The 20,940-nt window shown below is 34.1% G+C and overlaps 1 protein-coding gene and 1 pseudogene across 4 annotated transcripts in view; one reads left to right on the top strand and one right to left on the bottom strand.

Annotated features, from left to right (window-relative positions):
* Positions 1-20,940, top strand: part of MKLN1 (muskelin 1) — a 178,651-nt gene that overhangs the window by 99,258 nt on the left and 58,453 nt on the right. For all 4 annotated transcript variants that reach the window (XM_027101903.1, XM_027101906.1, XM_027101904.1 and 1 more), the window contains exon 9: positions 11,523-11,635. In XM_027101903.1, coding sequence (XP_026957704.1) covers positions 11,523-11,635 — 113 coding nt within the window. The remainder of the gene's footprint in view (positions 1-11,522; positions 11,636-20,940) is intronic.
* LOC113618093 (transcription factor BTF3 pseudogene) lies at positions 18,403-20,938 on the bottom strand (annotated as a pseudogene).

Here is a 20,940-nt window from a genome sequence, read left to right as displayed (position 1 = left end):
TGTGTGTGTGTGTGTGTGTGTGTGTGTGTGTGTGTGTGTGTGTGTGTAGTTTTATATGTGTTTGATTTCCGTAGTATACTGTGGAGTATTTCTGGATTTTTAGTGCATTTATATTTTAATGCCGTAATATGGGAATTGTTGCAGTAAAAGAGAATTAAGATATATTTTAGAGGGAGAGAATATAAAATTAAGTAGCCTAAGTGTTGGTAGATGCATAAATTGCTAAACACTGTCCACAAGCCTATAAATAATTTGTTTTAGTCTTCTTTTTAATTTTATTCTGCAACTTGATACTGAAAATTTTGCTTAGGTTTCAACAGCCTAGAACAGCTTAAATACCATTATATTTAGAGATTAATGCTAAAATTATAATAGGTTTCAAACTACCGTCTTGAAAAGCAAATAATACCAAGAATTTTGTATAATTTTATTTGATTATTTGGTTTTAGAAAACTTTACCACATACAATGCCAGTATCCACCCAAATAATATTTTACTTTTTCCAAGTGTAATAAAAACTCTGTTCTATTATTGTATTATGCTGACAATAGTGCTTCAGGAATAAGGTTTTTTTGACTCATTATAATTACTAAGATTATTGCAATGCAGATAATAATCATCTAGGCATTAATGTATTTTCACAAATGTTTTATAAGTAAAAGGAGGAATTATTATATTTACAATTAACTGCTAAATTTGTGTAGTAACCTATGAGTTTGTTTGGGAGTATTATTAGGGTCTCTTTGGAAAAGGTTCATTTTGAGGCATAGGAATTTGCTTTCCTTATCTTGGCCCCTCTTCCCAGACCCCTTCCTTCCCACAAAAATAGGCTTGACTCAGCTGTAGAGTCCTAAGCATCTTTTTTACTACCTGAGAGTTCAGTAAATACGCACATGCTTATTTCTCAAAGAACCAGATCTATACAGAAATTGGTTTTTTTAATGCAAAATTAAATACGGTATAAAAAAAGAGTTGAAAATTTGTGTTTAGATTGTCTACAGTAGCATTTCTCCTCTTTTGAACATACAGTGGAATTTATAATGCTGTTCTTCTTTTTCTCAGTCATGATGAAAATATTATTAAATTCTTTTTTTTAATTGCTAATAAAATACTAAAAAAGAGTGTTGAAAAGCTACTTTAATTTTCTAGACAAAATGCTGTTTTCCTTAAATGCAAAAGTAATGTGGTTTACTTTAACATTTAAAGTTCACCTTATCAGGGAGCAGAAGGAATTTTCATAGTGCTTACTGTGTTGCTTATTATGGAATATGGACTATATAAAATAGGTAAAATAAATGTGTAAGAAAAGAGGAAGTTTTTCTCCTTTTTTGTAATCCATGATATTTGAGAATGGAAAATGAGAAGATTCAAATGATAGGCAAATATCCTGACAGAACTTTGTGTGAGCAGAGTCATTGACGATTAAATGCTGACTTTTCAGGTCAGAGATCCTTTAAGTAAAAAACAGTATATAGTGATAAAGGTCCACATATTTTTCTGTAATATCTTGGTTTTATGCATTAAGGGCAGGGTTTCAGCGGACTCAAGGTCCTTATCCCCATTCCCTTTAAAAAAATATTTCAAGGAGAGGAAAAGGGTTGTTTCAGTATTTACTTGGTTTGCTTTAGAAACAATAATTATAAGAAAGCAATGACTTAAAGTAAGTCATTGTAAATAAGTAAGAATGACTTATTATGGGCATGGGATATATTCCAGATGGAATCATTAAAGACATAATCTCTCATAGTTTCTGAGGCTTTATTATAGGTTGACAAAGGTCTACAATGAAAAATTGATCAGTATCCATACTTCTGTATGAGCACTAGTTGATAAAAATGTAATAAAAGTACTCTGTGAATATATTTTTAAGCAAATATTTCTACTATAGGATATTTAGGGACTTAGCCATCAATAGAGGAATTTTTATTTAGAGCCATTTTGTGTCTGTTTCAGTGCTTTTTTTCCACCCCCCCCCCCCCAAACTTTCTGAATGCTGGGTCAAGCTTTATTTAGGTCCATGTGTGATGATTAAATGAGATTTTGAGCCTTTAACAGGAACCAAAAATTTAAAGTCTGGTAAAACTAAATAATCATGATAGTTAATATAAAGTTGTCCATAACTCAAGTGAGCTTGATGGTCAATATGTTACCATTACCACTTATAGTGTGGAAACAGTACTGTGTGAACGGTGAAGTTGAAGGGGTTTAACCACATTCAGATGATCCTTTATATGAGTAATAGGGGGTATGGGTTATAGGGATGGTGTGTAAAACATATTGGTATGGAATTCTTTATAAATATATATAAATGAACTGGTGATGCAATTAGGGTTGGGATCCAGATTGAGATAGAGGAGAAATGCAGCTTCTGAGGATTCAGGTGTCTGGAAGCGGAGAGAAATGTAAGGAAAGATGCCCTAGGAGTCAACCAAGTCAGAAAAAGCTTTGAACTTTCATAAGACTCTAGAACAGTGGTTTAGGTTAAGTTTAAACACGTGTCTGGTTGTGAGGGTGGGTAATCCAGGAATCTGATATATCAAGAGAAAACAAAAGGAATTTTAAAAATGCCATTCAAAAGTCTATTCACTGCCATACCCTGGCATTCCGACTCTTGTTTCAGTTAACCGTTGCTGTCTATATTCCTTGCTATCACCATGCTCTATCCTTTTTAGTATTTCCTTGTTTTCTTAGATGAGGCTTCATGAATGGGCTTTAAGGAGGCTCATGATACTCTTGAAATGGTATGTAATATTTTTGTCTGCCTTTGTGGAGTTTATTGGGAAGATTCATTACCTATATATTTTTTAAAGGGTTAAATATTTCTATTAAGTTTTGACATTACATGGTAAGTAAATACTGCTGGTATTCATATAAAATTTCAAATGAAATTCCTTGCTCTGTGTAAGTGGTATTCATTGTTGAAATAATAGTGTTTCCAAAGTAAACTCTTGCCCACCTTTCCTCTACTCTTGTTTTTTCCCCAGATTATTTGTTGCTAGATATAAGGTGGGTGAGGAAGAGAGTAAAGGTGATAAAGTCAGAGAGGTAGTGAGGGGCAGTTGTGTTGAGCTCTTTTGTAAGAACTTTAACCTTTACTCATAGTGAGATGATTAAAGGAAAATATTGTTGGGTTTTGAGAAATGTTACTGACTTTGCATTTTAACAAAAAACAAATTAGGTGAAGGGCAGAAGCAGAGCGACCTTTAACGAGGCAGTTCCTTACCAGAGAAGTGATGATAGCATTGGCTTTTACTAGAGTGGTGATCACAGTGTTGAGAATTGGTCAGATTTGGGATGTATTTTGAAGATGTCACATACAGCTGACAGGATTTACTGATGGATTGGATATGAAGTGTGAGTGAAACGAGTAATGAATGACTCAAGGTTTTGACCTGAGTAGTTGGGAAAATAGTATAGCCTTTCCCTAAGATGGGTAAAACAAGTGGATTAAATATGTTGGGTTGTTCAGCAACTTGTTTTTAGACAGGTTGAGATGCCAGTTAGACATTCAAGTATATAGATACGTCAAGTAAGCGGTTAGATATATTGTTTGGGGTTCAGGAAGACAGGTCCAGGCAGAATAATCATTTCCGTTTCTGTATTTACATAGCACTTTGTTCATACTATTATTTTTACTATAATGATTTCCAAATTGTTTTAGAGTTGCTTGTGTAGGTGTTATGTATCCCATTCCTCTCTATTCAGCTTTCTCCTTTCTACCTCCCATCCCCAATATCTTATTGACAGGGGAAAAACAAGAATCTTGCATTATTTATTTTTATGGCCACAAAGCCTGGTATGGAGTAAGTGTGTACTGAATATTTGTTGAACTGAATCAAAATTTTAAAATCCATTTTCCTTCGAGTTGAAAGAAAAATATTTACTTGGAAACTACACTCTGATATTGCTTTAAACCTTGATGACTGGATTGTGTCATGATGTCATTTGTTGTAAATGCTAATATTTTTCTGAGGTGAATTTATGTTATTGGTTATACTCTAATATATTTAAATTTTCTGGTGATTCTGTTTGTTCTTTTCTAGTATATAGACTATATTTCCTTAAAGCTGTAGTTCTTATTACCTTGGAATCTAGGTAGAAAAATTAAAGGTTATGTAGACTTTGCATTTTTTTAGGGTAACAGTTGGTGCTTTCTGAATTTAATTTGGGTGTAGGAGCAGAATCTGGGATATCTTTGGAATTTTTTCCTCTAGAAATTGTACTTCTATTGTAAAATTATTAATAGCATAATTTACCAAGGTGGTTTCATATACTTTTATTTTATCATTTATGTACCAGAGTCTTATAACTGCTATCATCAGGTTGATTTTAATTATCTTCAAAGTTGTATTTCTTGTTAAGTCTCTGAAGGAACCTTTTCTAGTCCAGACTTACTGATATAACAATTAAATATAGTGGTTGGAGGTTGAGTGTGTGGGAAAGAAGTGTGTGTGTGAGAGAGAGAGAGAGAGACATACCTGGATTTCAATCCTGACTTTACCACCGACTTTTTGTTTGATCTTGAATGAGTTATAATGACAATAAAAACAGGAATAATAAATTAAGTTGCTGTGAGAGTTAAATGAAATAATGTCTTATATGTAAGTATCAATATATATTATTTATATAATATGTATTTTTATATGCAACATATTAATCTACAAATATATACTGATTAGTTCTGCTGAGAGAATTTGATGTAAATTTAGAGATCTTTCTTTTGTGTTTGTTTTTTTGACAGAATCTCACAGTGGAAATATTTTTAAACAATTTAAAAATTTTTGAAAAGCAATTTAAAACAACATGAAAAGCAGTGCTGTGTTGAGGGAAAAAATATCTCACTCATAATTCCACGTTCTAACTAACCAATAGTATTTTGGTATAATTGTTTCATCTTTTGTATATATTGCCCTTATTGATGTTTTACAAAGGAAAGGATAAATATACTTTTAGATTTTTAGGAAAAAATATTAAAATTCATTTTAAGAACTTTTTCGTTAAGGATTAGGTTAATTTAGTAGTAGAGTGACTTTCCCCAAGTAGAATTTGAAGAAACTAGAAGTTCTGTCTTTATAAGGTTGGTGCCTAAGTAGTGAAATACAGTTTAGAGAAGCCCAGTCCTTATTTTAAATATGCAATTTGAAGGTTTCCTAAGCAAGGGTTCTTAATCTGTTGAAGTTATATACAAAATTTTCTTTGTATGTACATTTTTCTGGAAGAGAATCCATGAATTCAGATCATCGAGTTAAGAACATCTTCACTAGACTAAAACTTTTTATTTTTAACCTGAGGAGTAATAGTATTTATTAAATACTTACTACATGTAGAGGTTGCGATTAGCACTTTTATATGTTCATACGTTTCATTTACAACTGAAAAGGTAGATACCTTCATTTTACAGAATAGGTCGTGCTGTGTCCAGGGCTGTGGAGCTGGGATTTGAACACAGATCTGTAGGACTGTCTGGCTCCAAAGCCCATGTTTTTGCTGCTGTTACTATAGTGGTTCTTAGTTTTCTAATGCGGAAGATACAGTGAAAATCTCAGGTATGATAGGTGAAAACAGAAAATACAGTAGATTGTGAGGGCTAAGTCCTGAGACCTCAGCAAATTTTAAATACATAAATACTAATAAAGCATATCACTTCACTTATAAAATACCATAAAGTGAAATTGAAAAACATAGTTGATTCCTTTACATCCTTATTAAAAGCTATTACAGATATAAAGAGTGAGGAACAATAGCTGACCTAATAATTGCTAACATTTATTGAGTGCTTCCAATGTGCCAGGTATTTCACTAGACTGAAACTTCATAGAGCTCATTTCAGCTTCTTTTAAAGTGACTTATATTTCGAAGCAATTATTGCTTCCCAGTGTTTCATTTATCTTGTTTTCTTAAATATTAAAAATTAATAGTCCCTGAACTTTCTTTTCCTTTTTCAGTCTGTAGATATTTTTTTCATTTTGCTACAGTTTTAAGGATAGACTCACCATTTTAAAAAGTACATGGTGGCATAAATTTTACTCTGATTTTTCAAAGCTTTCTTCTATCCTAAGTGAATTCTATTATTCTTACCAGAGAAGAATGTAGTATTGTATTGAATGTAGTAGAGAAGGAATGTAGTATTTTGTCCTACTTGGGAGTGTATGTCAATTTTATTGATTTATTGATTTATTCCTATACCTGGCATTTCTCTACTTAGGTTATTCAACTCTGAATTGGGTTTCAACTCTGGGTAAAATAAGGCAAATAGAGAAAAAGACATGTCTGTTTTGCTTCAGTGTGGAAGTCTGTCCAGATGAAAACTTAAAATATCCATGGTACCAGGCAATTCTTTGTTCAACTCTCATTGAATTTTAAGAACCTACGGTACCAGCCTTTTTCTCTCTCTCAAGCAGAATAGGTAGTAAGATTTAGGCAAAATCCCAGTGTTTGGTATCTATAAAAGAAGTTGCTTGTCACTTGAAAGAACCGTTCTGTGGAAATCTGAACCTCTCTGACTGTACCAATTATATGTAACGTGCTTTCATTTTTTTTTTAATGCCACATAATGGTTTTCCTTGATATTCTTTAAAGAAGCTATTGAAGAAAGTAGGTAAACATGGGTTTTAGTTTTTAAATACAAATATATTCATATGGCTGTATTTCTGTAGCTACGTATGACACGAATTTTTTTCTTTCATACTGTTATCAGAAAGGAATTCTAAAATATAGCCCTAATACAAAGTATATTGTCATAGGCAGAAAATACAACCTTTTAGCAGGGAAATTACAACCATATGTTGAATTCACCCAAAAGATCAGTCTCTAGTTTTGTAATCATAGCCTATGTAAGAAATATAGCTCTCGGGACTTCCCTGGTGGCACAGTAGTTAAGAATACGCCTGCCAATACAGGGGACACAGGTTCGAGCCCTGGTCCAGGAAGATCGCACATGCCACGGAGCAACTAAGCTCGTGTGCTACAACTACTGAGCCTGCGCTGTAGAGCCCATGAGCCACAACTACTGAGCCTGCGTGCCTCACGCCTAGAGCCCGTGCTCCGCAACAAGAGAAGCCACGGCGATGAGAAGCACGTGCGCTGCAAGGAAGAGTAGTCCCCGCTCAGGACAACTAGAGAAAGCTCGCGCGCAGCAACAAAGACCCAACGCAGCCAAAAATAAATGAATTAACTAAAAAAAAGGCTACACAAAAATTCACCAATTAAAAAAAAAAAGAAAGAAATATAGCTCTTTTTAAAAAGAGAGACAGATGAATCCAGTTGATAATCTGCTGGGTTTTGAGAGTTCAAGGGAATGGCTAAAGAAGGTAAGGTTAAAGAGCATATAAAATATCTTTCCCCTTCTAACTTATTCTTCCCTTCAAAAATTCTAATGTCAATCTAATGTCCTATTAACTACACTTTCAGAAGGATTAAACTCTTAAACTAAATGTCCTGACAGGGTTCATTTTTATTTTGAATATAAATTTGTGTTTCTTAAAAGTTTTTTTTTTTAATTTCATTTGTTTTTCTCTTAGTGTCTACATTAAACTAGGAATTAAGCTAACCTCTTTTACAAGCCTAGTAACCCTCCACCTACCTCTTCTTTTTGACACTTGAATTTTATCTAAGGTTGGGCCCATGTTATGTCAGTGCATAGTATATGCATTCTATACTATTTCAAAGTGGAAAGATGGATTTAATTACGAAAATAGTGTGCCATCTTGTGGAGGATTATGCAATCAGCATAGTCTGACTTACCCCTAAGGATCAGAGGAGGAGGATAGATATTGCAGTTGGGCTTATAAAATAAAAAGCCTGCTTCTTTGTGCAAAATGGTGTGAAGATACTGCTGTGTTAACATTTCTACCTTTTTCTTAGCGTATATAAGATTTATAGATTAGTACTATTGGTAGTAAGTAGTTGTAGGGGTTATTTAGTACTGATACGAAAAAACCTGTAAAAAAGACTGGTTGCATTTTAGCTTTTGTGGCCTGAGCAATAACTGATTGATTGATTGGTGATTGATTCATTTAGTCTCTGAGAATGAAATTGGTTTGATATCTTGAACACAGGCTATTATTGGTCACTTTATTTCCGATCTTTCTGTTTCCCTGGCTCCTCCTTTTCCGTAAGTCCTATATGCTGCAAGTTCAGATCTGACCATGTCACATCTCTGCTTAAAATCTTCTGTTGCTATTTAATACTATACTGTCTGTGGAGTCGAGTTCAAAACCTTTATATTGTCATTTAACCCATTTCATTATGTGGCCACTACCTGTCTTTTTAACTTACCTCCACTCCACTACTTTTTTTTGTTCTTTTAAAATGAACAGTGCATTTATTCACCACACAGTTTTCACCACTGTGCATGCATTATTTAATTCTCATGGTAGCTTTAGGAGATAGGTACTCTGTGCCATTTTAGAGCTGAGGAAACCAGTGGTTAAGGAATTTGGTGTTGGTCACACAGCTGTGGTGATAGAGCTGCAGTTCCATCCAAGATCTGCCTGACTTTAGATTCTGTGTCTTTTAAAACACTTTTTTGTGTGTTTTTCTGTCTCTGTACCCTTGTTTTACTTTTTACCCTGCTTGAAAAGTCCTCTTCTCTTTCCTTCATTCTACCAGCAAAGCCACTTTCTGATGCATAGGTCAGATACCACTGTCACCATGAAATCTTCCTGAGTCCCCTCAATCTGGTATATTCTCTTCCCTTTTTTGAACCCCCGTGGTGCTTTTTTACCTTTCTTACGACACTTAGTCTGCATTGCATTGTGGTGATTAATGTACTTGTTTTATATTCTTCACTAAATTGTAAGCTCCTTGAGGGTAGGGATGATGTCTTCTTTATTTTTATTCTCTAAAGTGCCTTGCCAATTCAGATTAGTACTCAAAAAATGTTGAGTGAACATTTCAGTGAGTCTGAGAGAAATAGCCTCTGTAGCCTGTGCTCCTTTAAGAAAAAATACAGAGAAAGGGCTGCTGCATGAGGAGGATTATACTGCCCTAGGGATGTGCCTGAATTGTTATATAACCTATAAGCAAGAGAGTGGACATCGTAAACCAAGCTACTGCCATGTTGCAAATAATAGCATTTTCTTTTTTCTACTTTCTTCTCACTACAGTTTTGTCTGATTATTTCTATAATCTTTAAAAGTTTTTGATATCCTTTATGCATTAAATAATATTTTCGCTGGTGTTTGGATAATATTTCATTCCTGAATGATTTAACTTAAATGATTAAATGATTAAAATTTTCTTACACATTTCATTCAGGTATGTCAAAAGGTCCTGTTACCATCTGATTCATTCAGTTTTACTATTAAACTTTAACTGGGACCACAGAGCATTCACGAACAAGAATGACATCTTGGATTAATTCCATTGGGATGCTTGCTCTGTGCCAGATTTTATTTTGCTCAGCTATCAATGAGGCTGTTGTGGAAATGTGGGTTTTCTTTGCTGTGAGAATTTATGCGTACAAAGAGACCTGCTTTTCAGAAAGAACATTGAGAACCCAGATCCCAAGAGGAAGGGTTATTAAAGTTAGTGAACCAGGGTAACCTTATCCAAAGGGTGCCCAGAAACACTGTAAAACAAAAGGTCAATTGCTATTGCTATTTTAGCTATATACCCCCTCCCTCTCCAGGCTTCAGAATTTAATGGGGTTAATTGCATTTATAGTGAGGCCTTGGCAAATAATTTTTAAGTCAGATGAAAATTCTTTAATTTTTTTCCTGTAGAATTCTCAGTATCTGGGCATTACTGTGTGCCATTTGGGAAACAGAATGTTACTTAACTAATGATAATGGATTGTTTTATACTTCTGAGAGATGGCAGTTTTCTAATAGTTTCCATTATTTCACATTTATATAGAGCCAAAAGTGTTCTAGGTACTGGGTTAGACACAGAAACATACAATAATACTGTTTTAATTGCATCAGTGGTACTTAGTAACTACAAAGTATTTTGTGTATATGTGCATGTTTTAAAGGTAGAAATGCTGTTCATGCTTGACACCCTTCAGAATGTTTTCATGTAACTTATATATGAAGAACTTTACCACCACACTGAGAGTTTGTAAATGAAAAAATCAGGACCCAGGCAAGTTAAGTGACCTATACCTGATTACCCAGTTAGCACTAGAACTGTTCCAGTGGTCTGTTCTTATCCAGAAGCATTGTTTTAATTTCCCCTAGGTTCTTTCACTTAGAAAATTCACTTAGAGTTTGAAATTATATGAAAATATGACAAAAATCTCTTATAAGACATCTCTATGAATGGCAAGAATTTTCTTAAGTAGTGTTACAATATTTCCAGGTGCATTTCAACCCTTCATGATGGGATGTAATTTAGATGACAGTCTCCGCATATATTGGCCTAGGGCATGTCAGAGAGTAGATGGCTTTATAGTTTTCATGTAATGTATTATATTTAACTTAAAAAAATGGTAGGCATTATAACAAGTAGACATAAGATATTTACAAAGGGAAGAAATATTTGAAGAAAGGAAAGGCACTATTATTTTATAAAGAAAGGTAAAAATTTTCACTGGTCATGGAGCAAATGTTTTATCACATGATAAAGTCCATAGGTATAATAGACATTTCAGAATTAGAAGAAACCAAATTCTCAAGGTACCTGGAATGACTTAAAAGTTGATTTCTGAGGAGTTAAATCCACCATAATATATTTGGAAAAATTTCCCCCAGTTTCCGTGGGAATATCAAGGCTATGCATCACTTTATTCTTAAGATATCTAACTTTAACTCACAGCTAGTTTTAACCATTGTTTTTTGTATTGTAATAGAAAACAGTTTTAATGTGAAGTTTTTTCAGAAGTAGCTAGATAGCTTTATATTATATATTTTTTTTGCACTGTATATTTCTTCGAGATTTCTTTTTTTTCTTTTCCCTTTTTTTTTTTTGCGGTATGCGGGCCTCTCATTGTTGTGGCCTCTCCCGCTGCGGAGCACAGGCTCTGGACACGCAGGCTCATGGGCCTAGCCGCTCCGCAGCATGTGGGATCTTCCCAGACCGGGGCACGAACCCGTGTCCCCTGCATCGGCAGGCGGACTCTCAACCACTGTGCCACCAGGGAAGCCCCCCCCCCCTTTTTTTTTTTAACTATCTGAAGCTGCTTTGTTAAGAAGCTGGTAAATGTAAATTTTTTGTGGCCTGACATAGAAACTCCTAAACTGGCTGCACATCAGGATTCCCCCTGGACACTTTAAGAGTACTGACTCTTTTTACCCACTGAGGACCTATGGAATCTGAATCTTAGGGGATGCCTTCTAGTTATCTTTGTATTTATAAATCTCTCAAGATAGTGGTTCTGCAGCAGCCCTTCCGTATGCCTATATTTAGGAAGTACTAGTATTTATTTTGGAATGTTAACCAGTTTAAAAAATCTCATTTTTAAGTTTACTTAGATGTACCTTCTTAAATGATCTTAGAAGCAATGGCTTTATCTGGGTGCCTATACTTAAATTTTGTTCTTAAGTTTATTTTTTTTGCACATATTTTTCTAATTTTCACAGAGACTGTTTATTTGTTTGGTGGCTGGGATGGAACACAAGATCTTGCTGACTTCTGGGCGTACAGTGTGAAAGAGAACCAGTGGACATGTATCTCTAGAGACACTGAGAAAGAGGCAAGTTCTCAGACTTTTCATCCATCTGTATTACGATAGGGGTGTGGTCGTACACTTCTTTTTCTGAATGATTTGTATTCTTTGTAAATGTCTATCAGCAGTGATAGCAGAAGAATTTGTGGTGACAAGTTTGGTTTAAGTATTCTTGCATTCCAGCTTCTATACCTGGTTCTTCAACTATTGGTACATGAACAAATCTATTTTATAGAGATAAATAGAAATGGGTATCTAATGTAATTTAGTTTTTAACCACTTTAGTTAAAATGTAACTGTGTAACTATTATTTTTCTTATGTTCTTGTCACCTCTACTCTTATTTTGAACATTTATCTTATTTTTATTTCCTTTGGAAGAATGTGCTTTTGGCCCCTCACTATCTTACTATTTTGGCCCCTCACTATTTGACTATCTTATCAGTTTTCACAAATGATGTATATTTTATTTTTAACTAAACTTGTATGTATGTATTCATGTGTGAGTCTGTCTATTGATACATATATACATAAAGCTTTTCCATAGTGAATAGGATGTCTTGGATTTACGGCATTCTTTTATTTAATTTTTTGAATTATGTAAGTGCATAATTAATTATACCCTGATATAAAGCACATATTCATATATTATTTTTTAAATCATTATAGAATTTTTTATTGTACTTTTCCCTCTAAGCAATTTCAGATTACAAGGTGAAAAATAAACTAAAACAAAACAGTAGTAGCAGCAAATGAAAAGGGGAGGAAAAGACCTAATTCAAAACCACTGATTTTAATCTAGAACGGCCATTTTTTTAAAATCTGGTGCTATGTCTTTAATCTTAGGAAATTAGATTCTTGTTTACTTGGTGTGTTCCTTTGTTAATCATTTGGGTAGTTTTTATCTTTTTAAAGAGATCTTAAAATTCTGATTTCTATTTATTATCCCTATGAAAATGGCCTTTGCCTTTTCAATATTAAAGTACCATTTTCTGAAATAATTATTTTTATCCTCAACAAAAATAAAGACAGATCTTAAAAGAATACATATCTGATTTCTCTTAAACTATTTTAAATCTTAGTTAGTTGTATTTGTAATTATTCTTGCAAGAAGCCTACAGTTCATCCTGAAATCCTCCCTCTTCTTCATTGAGGGTATCTAATTAGGGCCTAAAGTTCCACCAGTTCTAGCACTCAGTATTGCGTTTCAGATGTTTCTTCCTCTCTATTCCTTTTGGCACTAATTCCAGCTTTGTGGTTTCTTTCTTAAACGTTTTTGCTTCCATTGTTGATCTCCAGGTCTATTGTCCATTCATTAGCACAGTCTTAAAAAAAAAAAACATTTGGCCATGTGACATCTCTGCTTAAACCCTATGGTTAGCTTCAGTCCCTGTTTCTGTTATCTACTGCATTCCATATATTACATTACAAGCACCCACAAAACTTTAGTGGCATATAGTAATAAGCATTTATTTTGTTCACAAGTCTGTAGATTGGTTGGGCTCACTCATGTGCTGGGAGTCAGCTGACTGTCAGCTAGTCTAGATTAGCTTCCGAGACTACTTGGCTCTGTTCTACATAGCCACTCATCTTCCTGTTGGCTAGCATGAGTCTTGTTCTCGTGTAGGGGCAGGGCTGCAAGGAGGATGAAGTAGACATGAGCTCTCAATTAGATATATCATTGTCCCATTTTCCCCAAAGAAGTCATGTGACCAAATCCACAGTTATTGGGTGATGGGCAGCACTATCCAAGGGCATAGATACAGGGAAGTGTGAGTAATAACAGCAACAACAATAATGAAGTTTATCTACCTTAGTTCCTTTTGCTTAGAGTAAAAACTTCAAATTTCTCATCATAATTTGGTCCCCATCTACTTTTCTAGCCTCATTTTTTGACTTTATGTGCTAGCCATACTTATAGTTGCTAGAATTATTCAACGTTCTCACCTGTGTTCTTTGTAATAGTGTTTTCCCAGTTTGGAATTAACAGAGGCTGCTCCTCCCATGCACCCAGCTTTTATGTAGTATATGCCTACTTACTCTTTAAAACACAGTTCAGACTTCAGTTCCTCTGTGAAGCCTTTCTTGACTTCCCTAACCAGAATTAGAAGCTTCCTTAGGTGTGAACACTTAACCCCTTACATTCCTTGAATGGGTTACTATAATGATTGGTTTACATTTCTGTTTCCCTATGGAGACTCTGAATTCCTTAAGGCGTGGATCATATGCTTACTCTTTAGTGAGTAAATAGTTCAGATAAGTTAAATAAAAAATTAATGCTGGAGAAAAGCAAAGGAATGACAAATACAAAATTCAGGAGAGTGGCTGTTTTGGCAGGAAAGGGCGATGGATTACAGGGGTCCTCAAAAGTAATGTTAATGTAATATTCTAAGTTATATTTAGAATGCAATTAATAATTATTTAAAACTAGTACTGGGAACATACAGAAATTATTTTGATGAGAATACTTTTTTTCTGTTATTTTGAAGTCCATAGAGATAAGTAAAGTGGTGATCCAGTACTGGAATTCAGATTTGTTATAATTTATTACTACTTTCTTCATTTAAACACCTAAAAATCTTTTGTTGATCCAGCAGTGAAGTGAATGAGGATATATGGCTCCAGCAAAATGCTCATTCCTTCCAAAATTGAACAGTTTCATTTTGTTTTTTACACCAGTAAGTACAAGTTTTATTGTTGGATGATACCCCAGTGCATATGTTTTAAAAGTATGATATGCAATTAAAAAGCAAAATTACTATGTATAAAATAATTAAGCAACAAGGATATATTGTACAGCACAGGGAAATACAACCATTATTTGATACTCACTTTAAATGGAGTATAATCTATAAAAATATCGAATCACACAGAAAAACCAAAATTAATTTAATTCACTTTAATTTACTTAGACTAAATAATGTATCTAATAGCTCATGTAGTAGATTGAAAGATAATAGAATGGCTCAGTTTTTAGAATAATTATTTTAAATGTTCATGTAGATATGCATGTAAGTTTTTATCAGTTCAAGACAAATTGTATTTTTAATTTTGCATTTTTATAAATCTCTTTAATATCTAGCTTAGTGGAAGACAGCTAGATTCTCTTATGTGCTTTTGCATTTAATCTTTTGCAACATGTTGTTTTATGTGAGATATATGAAGAAGATTGGACCTCACATTGATACATTCTTGGAAAGGAAACTATTATTTTAATAGTAGCCTTTTTATATAATAGCACATGTACTTTTTTGATCTTATACCCCAAATTGACAAGTTGTTTGCTTCTTAAAAATAATTGCACTGTAGTCTCTGAAACCATATCAGCTAATGTTTTGTAATTCTGTTACATTAAAAGCCACTGATCTGTGTTGCTCTTTGAATGGATCTTTTACCCATGCTTGTTTTTTTGCTCAGTGTGTTGGTCACCTGAAAAATATTGGTTCCCTGAGTTATGCAGATCTTCAAATGTTGACATATTATTATACAGTATCCCCCAAACCACATATGATCACTCTCATTAGAAAATTCTTTTAAGTGTTGGGAAGGTGTCAAGATCGCAGTGTCAGGTAGAAGTTTTCTAAAATTCTAAATTTGCTTAAAAATGTGCATTTTATTATTGGCAACAAATTTTATCAGTTGTTTTTCTTCAAGGATAACATACTTCATTTATTTTTCAGAAAATGTCTGAATAACCGTACTTGGATTGTTAGTTTTCTTTTGAGTAAATATCATGTTTCCTGGAAAAAGCAGCTACGTCAGCTTGCAGCTCAAACAATTGCATAAAATGCTTTTCCTTGAGACAACCATCATATATCAAGTAGCACTGTTTTATAGTTTTCTAAATCTCTTTAATTGTGACAATAGAAGGCAGCCAGATTCATATCTGCTTCTGCATTCAGTCTGTTGTTATATCAAAAGTCATGTAGCCTCTGGAAAATATCACATACACTTATAAGAGTAAGAGTGAAAAGACACATTTTTTAATCTTAGTATTGTTATGAAAATAACTTTGACTTTGTAGAATCTCTGAAGACCCCAGACTGCACTGAGAACTGCTGCTTTAATCCACATTCCCTTTTCACATATAAACAGTTACCCAAATAATGCCTTAATAATGTCCTTTATAGGTATCTTACTGTTACCCCCAACCTCTATCCCTGACCCAGGACTCAATTCATGATCATGCAGTACATTTCAGTGTCATGTTTCTTTAGTGTCCTTTAGTCTGGAACAGTTCCTTGACTTCTCTTTGTCTTTCTTGACCTTGGCATTTTTGAAGAATACAGGGCAATTGTTTTGTAGACTATCCTTCAATTTGATCTGCCTGATGTTTCCCCAGGATTGGATATAGGTTAAGCATTTTTAGCAGGAATGCCATGTGGAGGACATCGGGTCCTCCTAAGTATGTCCTGTCAGGAGACCGGCACATCATGTCAGTTTGTCTGATGTTAGCTTTGATCACTTGGTTAAGAAGGGTGCTCACCAGATTTCCCACTCCATATTAATAAGTAATTTGTGAGGAGACATTTTGAGACTATGAAAATATTCTGTTACTCATCAAACTTTTGCCCTTCTAGCATCCATTGATGAAACTGTTAAAGCTTTTCCCAAAGTGGTTGTACTATTTTATATTCCTTCCAGAAATTTATGAGAGTTCTGGTCGTTCCCTGTCTTCTTTCCCTGTTGAACTGCTTTGGCACCTTTCTCAAAAATCAATTGAGGGCTTCCCTGGTGGCACCGTGGTTAAGAGTACGCCTGCCGACGCAGGGGACGCGAGTTCGTGCCCCGGTTCGGGAAGATCCCACATGCCGCAGAGCGGCTGGGCCCGTGAGCCATGGCCACTGAGCCTGCGCTTCCGGAGCCTGTGCTCTGCAATGGGAGAGGCCACAACAGTGAGAGGCCCACGTACCGCAAAAACAAAACAAAACAAAAATCAATTGAGCATATAAGTATATGTCTCTCTTTGGACACTCTAATCTGCTCCATGATCTTTTGGTCTATTCATATTCCAGTATGACACTCCTTCAGGTCAAGTAATGTAAGACACTTTCGTTCTTCTTTTTAAAAATTATTTTGACTCTTCTAGGTCCTTTACATCTTCATATAAATTTTAGAATCATATTGTCAGTTTCTAAAACTGTTGGACTTATGATTGGAAATGTATTCAGTCTATAAATCAATTTGGAGATAATTGATGTCTTAATGATACTGAGCCTTCTAATCCATGAACAGGGTTAAATTTCCATTTATTTCAGTCTTATTCATTACCTCCCAGCACTCGGAGTTTGCAGATTAGAGGTCCTTTTTATTTTTATTAAATGGATCCCAGTGTATTTTGTTTTTCCGTGCTACTGTAAATGAAACTTAAACATTTTTAATTTTCAATTTGTTTGTATCATGTCACTTTTCTAAGTCCATTTATTATTTCTAAAGGTTTCTCTTCTGTTATATGTTGATTTCTTAGGATGTTTTAAACAAATAGTCCTGTCATCTCTGAATAGAGACAATTTTAACTTCTTTCTTTCCACTCTCTTTTTCTGTCATAACTTTTAATTTTATTTTTTGATGCCTTATTGCACTGATTTGGACTTCCAGTACAGTATTAAATAGAAGAGATGAGAATAGACATCCTTATTTTGTTTCATGTCTTAGCAGGAAAGCATTCTGTATTTCACCATTAAAGGGAAAATTAGATTTAGGATTTTCATACATTCTTTATCAGATTGAGGAAGTTCATTTCTATTCCTCGTTTGCTGTGAGTTCTTCCTGATGCATATTTGTTGGGTTTATCAAGTGCTTGTTCTACAATATATATATTGGTAAGATTGTGTATTTTTCCCCTTTATTCTTTTACTTTTTTTTTTGGCCATGCCACACGGCTTGCAGGATCTTAGTTCCCTGACCAGGGATTGAACCCAGGCCCCGGCAGTGAAAGCACAGAGTCCTAACTACTGGACCACCAGGGAATTCCCCCTTTACTCTTTCAATGTGGAAAATTACCTTGATTGATTTTTCAAATGTAAAATTGACTTTGCATTTGTGAAATAAAACCCTTGTAGTTATGAAATATTATTCTTATATATTGCTGTATTCTATTTGATATCTTGTTAAAGATTAGTTTTATTTCTGTATTCATGAGGTATACTAGCTACCCGTATGTCACTTCTGCTCTTCCTCCTTTGTAATATTGTTATTTGGTTTCAGTGTTATGTTGTCCTCGTAAAATATGTAAGTTAGGAATGAATAGAATACAAGTTTAAAAAAAGGAGGTCTTTTTCTTCCTCTGTTTTCTGAAAAATTTTGTGTAAAATTGATACTATTTTTTTCCTTAAGTATTTGATAAATTTTACGAGTGTAGGCATCTGTGGCTGGCCTTCTCTTTGTGGAAAGATTTAAAATTATGAATCCAAGTTTTCAGATTTTCTCTTTCATCTTGTGTCAATTTTAATAAGTTATATTTTTTCCAAGGAATATGTGCATTTTATCTACATGGTCAAATTTTACTGTTTTTCAATGATAGTTCCTTATTTTGTTTTTAATTTCTATTGATAGTATTGCTTTCATTTCTGATACTGGCAATTTGTATTTTCTCCCTTTAAAAAAAAATTAGTCTTGCTAGTGGTTTATAATTCTATGAATGTTTCAAAAAAAACTTTATTAATTTTCTCTATTTTTTTGGTCTCTTCTGTAGTCTCTTGGTTTCTAGTCTTATCTTTATTCCCTTTTTTCTCCTTAGTTAATTTGTAATTTGATGAGTAATTTGCTCATCATTTTAATAGCACTTGTGCTAATTAAGCTGAAGCAAGGAATTCTGTTATTCTCCTATTAAAACTTCAGATTTTACACTCTAGGAAATATGGCATCGATACATTATATCTTACCTGATACTTGTTTTTCAGATTATTTAATTACAGAGGAAATTCTTTCTTTCTTTCTTTCTTTTTTTTTTTTTTTTTACTAAGTAAAGAACTTTATTAACCTTTTTTAAACTTTATTCCCAGGCTTCTTCAGCTTAATTAGCTGCAAAGAATGAATTGTATATAAGCAAAAACCGAAAAGAGCCACAGTGTCCAGAGGCTTGGGCTTAAAAATATTAGAGATCTAGATTTTATCAGATCCATAAACAAAATTTTAAAAAGCAGTCATATAAAATAGCAGCTCCCAGTAACTTCTTCAAGATTTTTCTTCTTCAGAAGTTAACTCAGTTCAGTTTGCTTCATTCTTGGAAGCCTCATCAAAATTCTCCACAAGATCTGGAACTTCATCATCGTCATCCTCTCCAGTGGCAAGTGGTGCTTTTCCATCCGCAGGTTATTTGGGCAGAGCTTCAGCCAGTCTCCTTAAACTGGTCGGCCTGTCTGCACCAAGGTGGTTTAAGGTGCTGGGTAGCATTTCTGTCAGCTGCTTTGTCTCAGCATGGCCTGTAATGGTGAAAATGTTTGCTGCCACAGATGCCTGAACTTTAGGGTTGTTAAAGTGGATCACTGTCCCTTGGTTTGTGAACATATTCACTTCTTCAATACCAGAGATATTGTTTACCCGTAACTTCTTTAAGGAGAACTGAAGTTTTTTGTTGTTTGCTGTGGCTGTTCTGTGAACCACCTTCTTTCTGCAAGCAGTTCCTTTCCCACCACTGTGCATTTGTGCCTGCGGTTTGGCGAGGTTTCTCCTGGTTCATGATAGTTTCTTTCATCTTGTTGCAATGGAAATGGGGCCGTGTAGGGGACTAGGGTTGGCACTTAGGGGTTCTCGGGCAGACCAGCTGAGGTTAGGAGCGCACACACAGGGACGCAAGATGGCCGCTGGAGCGGAAATTCTTTCTTAAGTAACATTTCTACCTTATCTGCTGAAGATTTCCCTTCACAAAAATCTCTAAAAATAATTTTTAAAATAGTAATTAGTGTGAACACTAAATTACAGATTTAAATCAACTTAATATCTGGATTAATAACACTAATGTCAAACTGTTCTTCCTGTCTAATATTTTTATTCCTTCATTTAATCTAAATAATGCTGGATTACTCTTCCTATAATACTGCTTTTTTATTTTATATCCTTCTCTAGAAACCTATAATAATTTTTTAATGCTTGCAAGATTACATTCAGTTCTCCTCTGTCAGTCATTCACAGGCTTTCTATTTCTACCTTATACTTCAACTCTGTTATTTCTGTGGCAGGAATTCTTTATCTCAGTCATAACCCCACACGTTGTATTTAGTGTATTTTTGCTTTTGTTTCTCTTATCTTCGGGAGAAAACAATCTGGAAGAGTGGAAAGAACACAGTGTTTGGCTTGGTTACACTGGGGCTTAGATTCTCTATCTTAGTTTTGTGACTATAGACAGATTACTTAGACTTTGTGAAATGGTGGTATTATTTCTTTATGGAGTTGTTACAAGGATAAATGAAATATATACACACATACATAGAAATAATATAGACAGAATTTAGTAGATATTTAACAAATATTAGTTCTCTTTTCTTTTCCCTCTTTCAGATAATCCAGTCCTACCCAATTGAAGTTCCTTTTTTTTATTTTTTCATGAACTCCTTTTTTGGGCCTTATACTACAGTTTTTTGTTGTTTGTTTTCTTTTTTTACCTTTTATTCTGTCCTGTGATACAAGTGATCTCAACTAATTAATTTTTATTGATAACATATTGTTCTTCATTTTGTTCCCTAGTTTAATGCAGCTGAGTCATTTATTGTCAGGAGAGTCAATTTTATATAATGTAAAGGCTGGATGAAGAAGTCAAGACTTGGATTCTCATTCTGCTTCTGTCACTAGCTTACTAGCTTTCAGGGTGATATCATTCCTCTTTGAGCTTATCTCCTCATCTTTAAAAGGAGATCATTAAACTACACTTTTATTAAGGTTCCTACCAATTATGAAATTCTAAATATTCTAGGAGTGCCTGTTTTATGCTAGATTCTGATGAAGTGTACAAAAATATTTTGAAAAACCAAATGTGTCTTTAAGTAGATTGACATGTACAAAAGAATTAAGGTCTATACACAAATGACTAAAATGTAATGGAGTATATAGTAAAAGCCATATAAGTGTTATAAACAGAGTGCCATAGAATAGAGAATAGTTCATCTCATCTTTCCTGGTAGAGTTTAAGCTTTTCTAAGTAAGATTTGTGTCTCCTACTGCTTCTTTTATTTTCCCCTAGAGATTTAAGCCTAGTATTGGACATATATATTAGTTGGACTTGATACAAGATTCTGAGCAAACCTTTTCGTGAAAGTAAACAAAATACGGCATTTAATTTTGTCTTCTGTTATTTATTCTTTGAATTTTTTTCTTTTCATTCTTTTTTTTGCTCTCC

Source organism: Aethalodelphis obliquidens, unplaced genomic scaffold (assembly GCF_003676395.1).
Source record: "Aethalodelphis obliquidens isolate GAN/ISIS:26980383/991018 unplaced genomic scaffold, ASM367639v1 scaffold5, whole genome shotgun sequence".
NCBI classification, from domain to species: Eukaryota; Metazoa; Chordata; class Mammalia; order Artiodactyla; family Delphinidae; genus Aethalodelphis; species Aethalodelphis obliquidens.
Note: the sequence above shows the minus strand (reverse complement) of the source record. Positions and strands in the feature narration are given on the sequence as shown.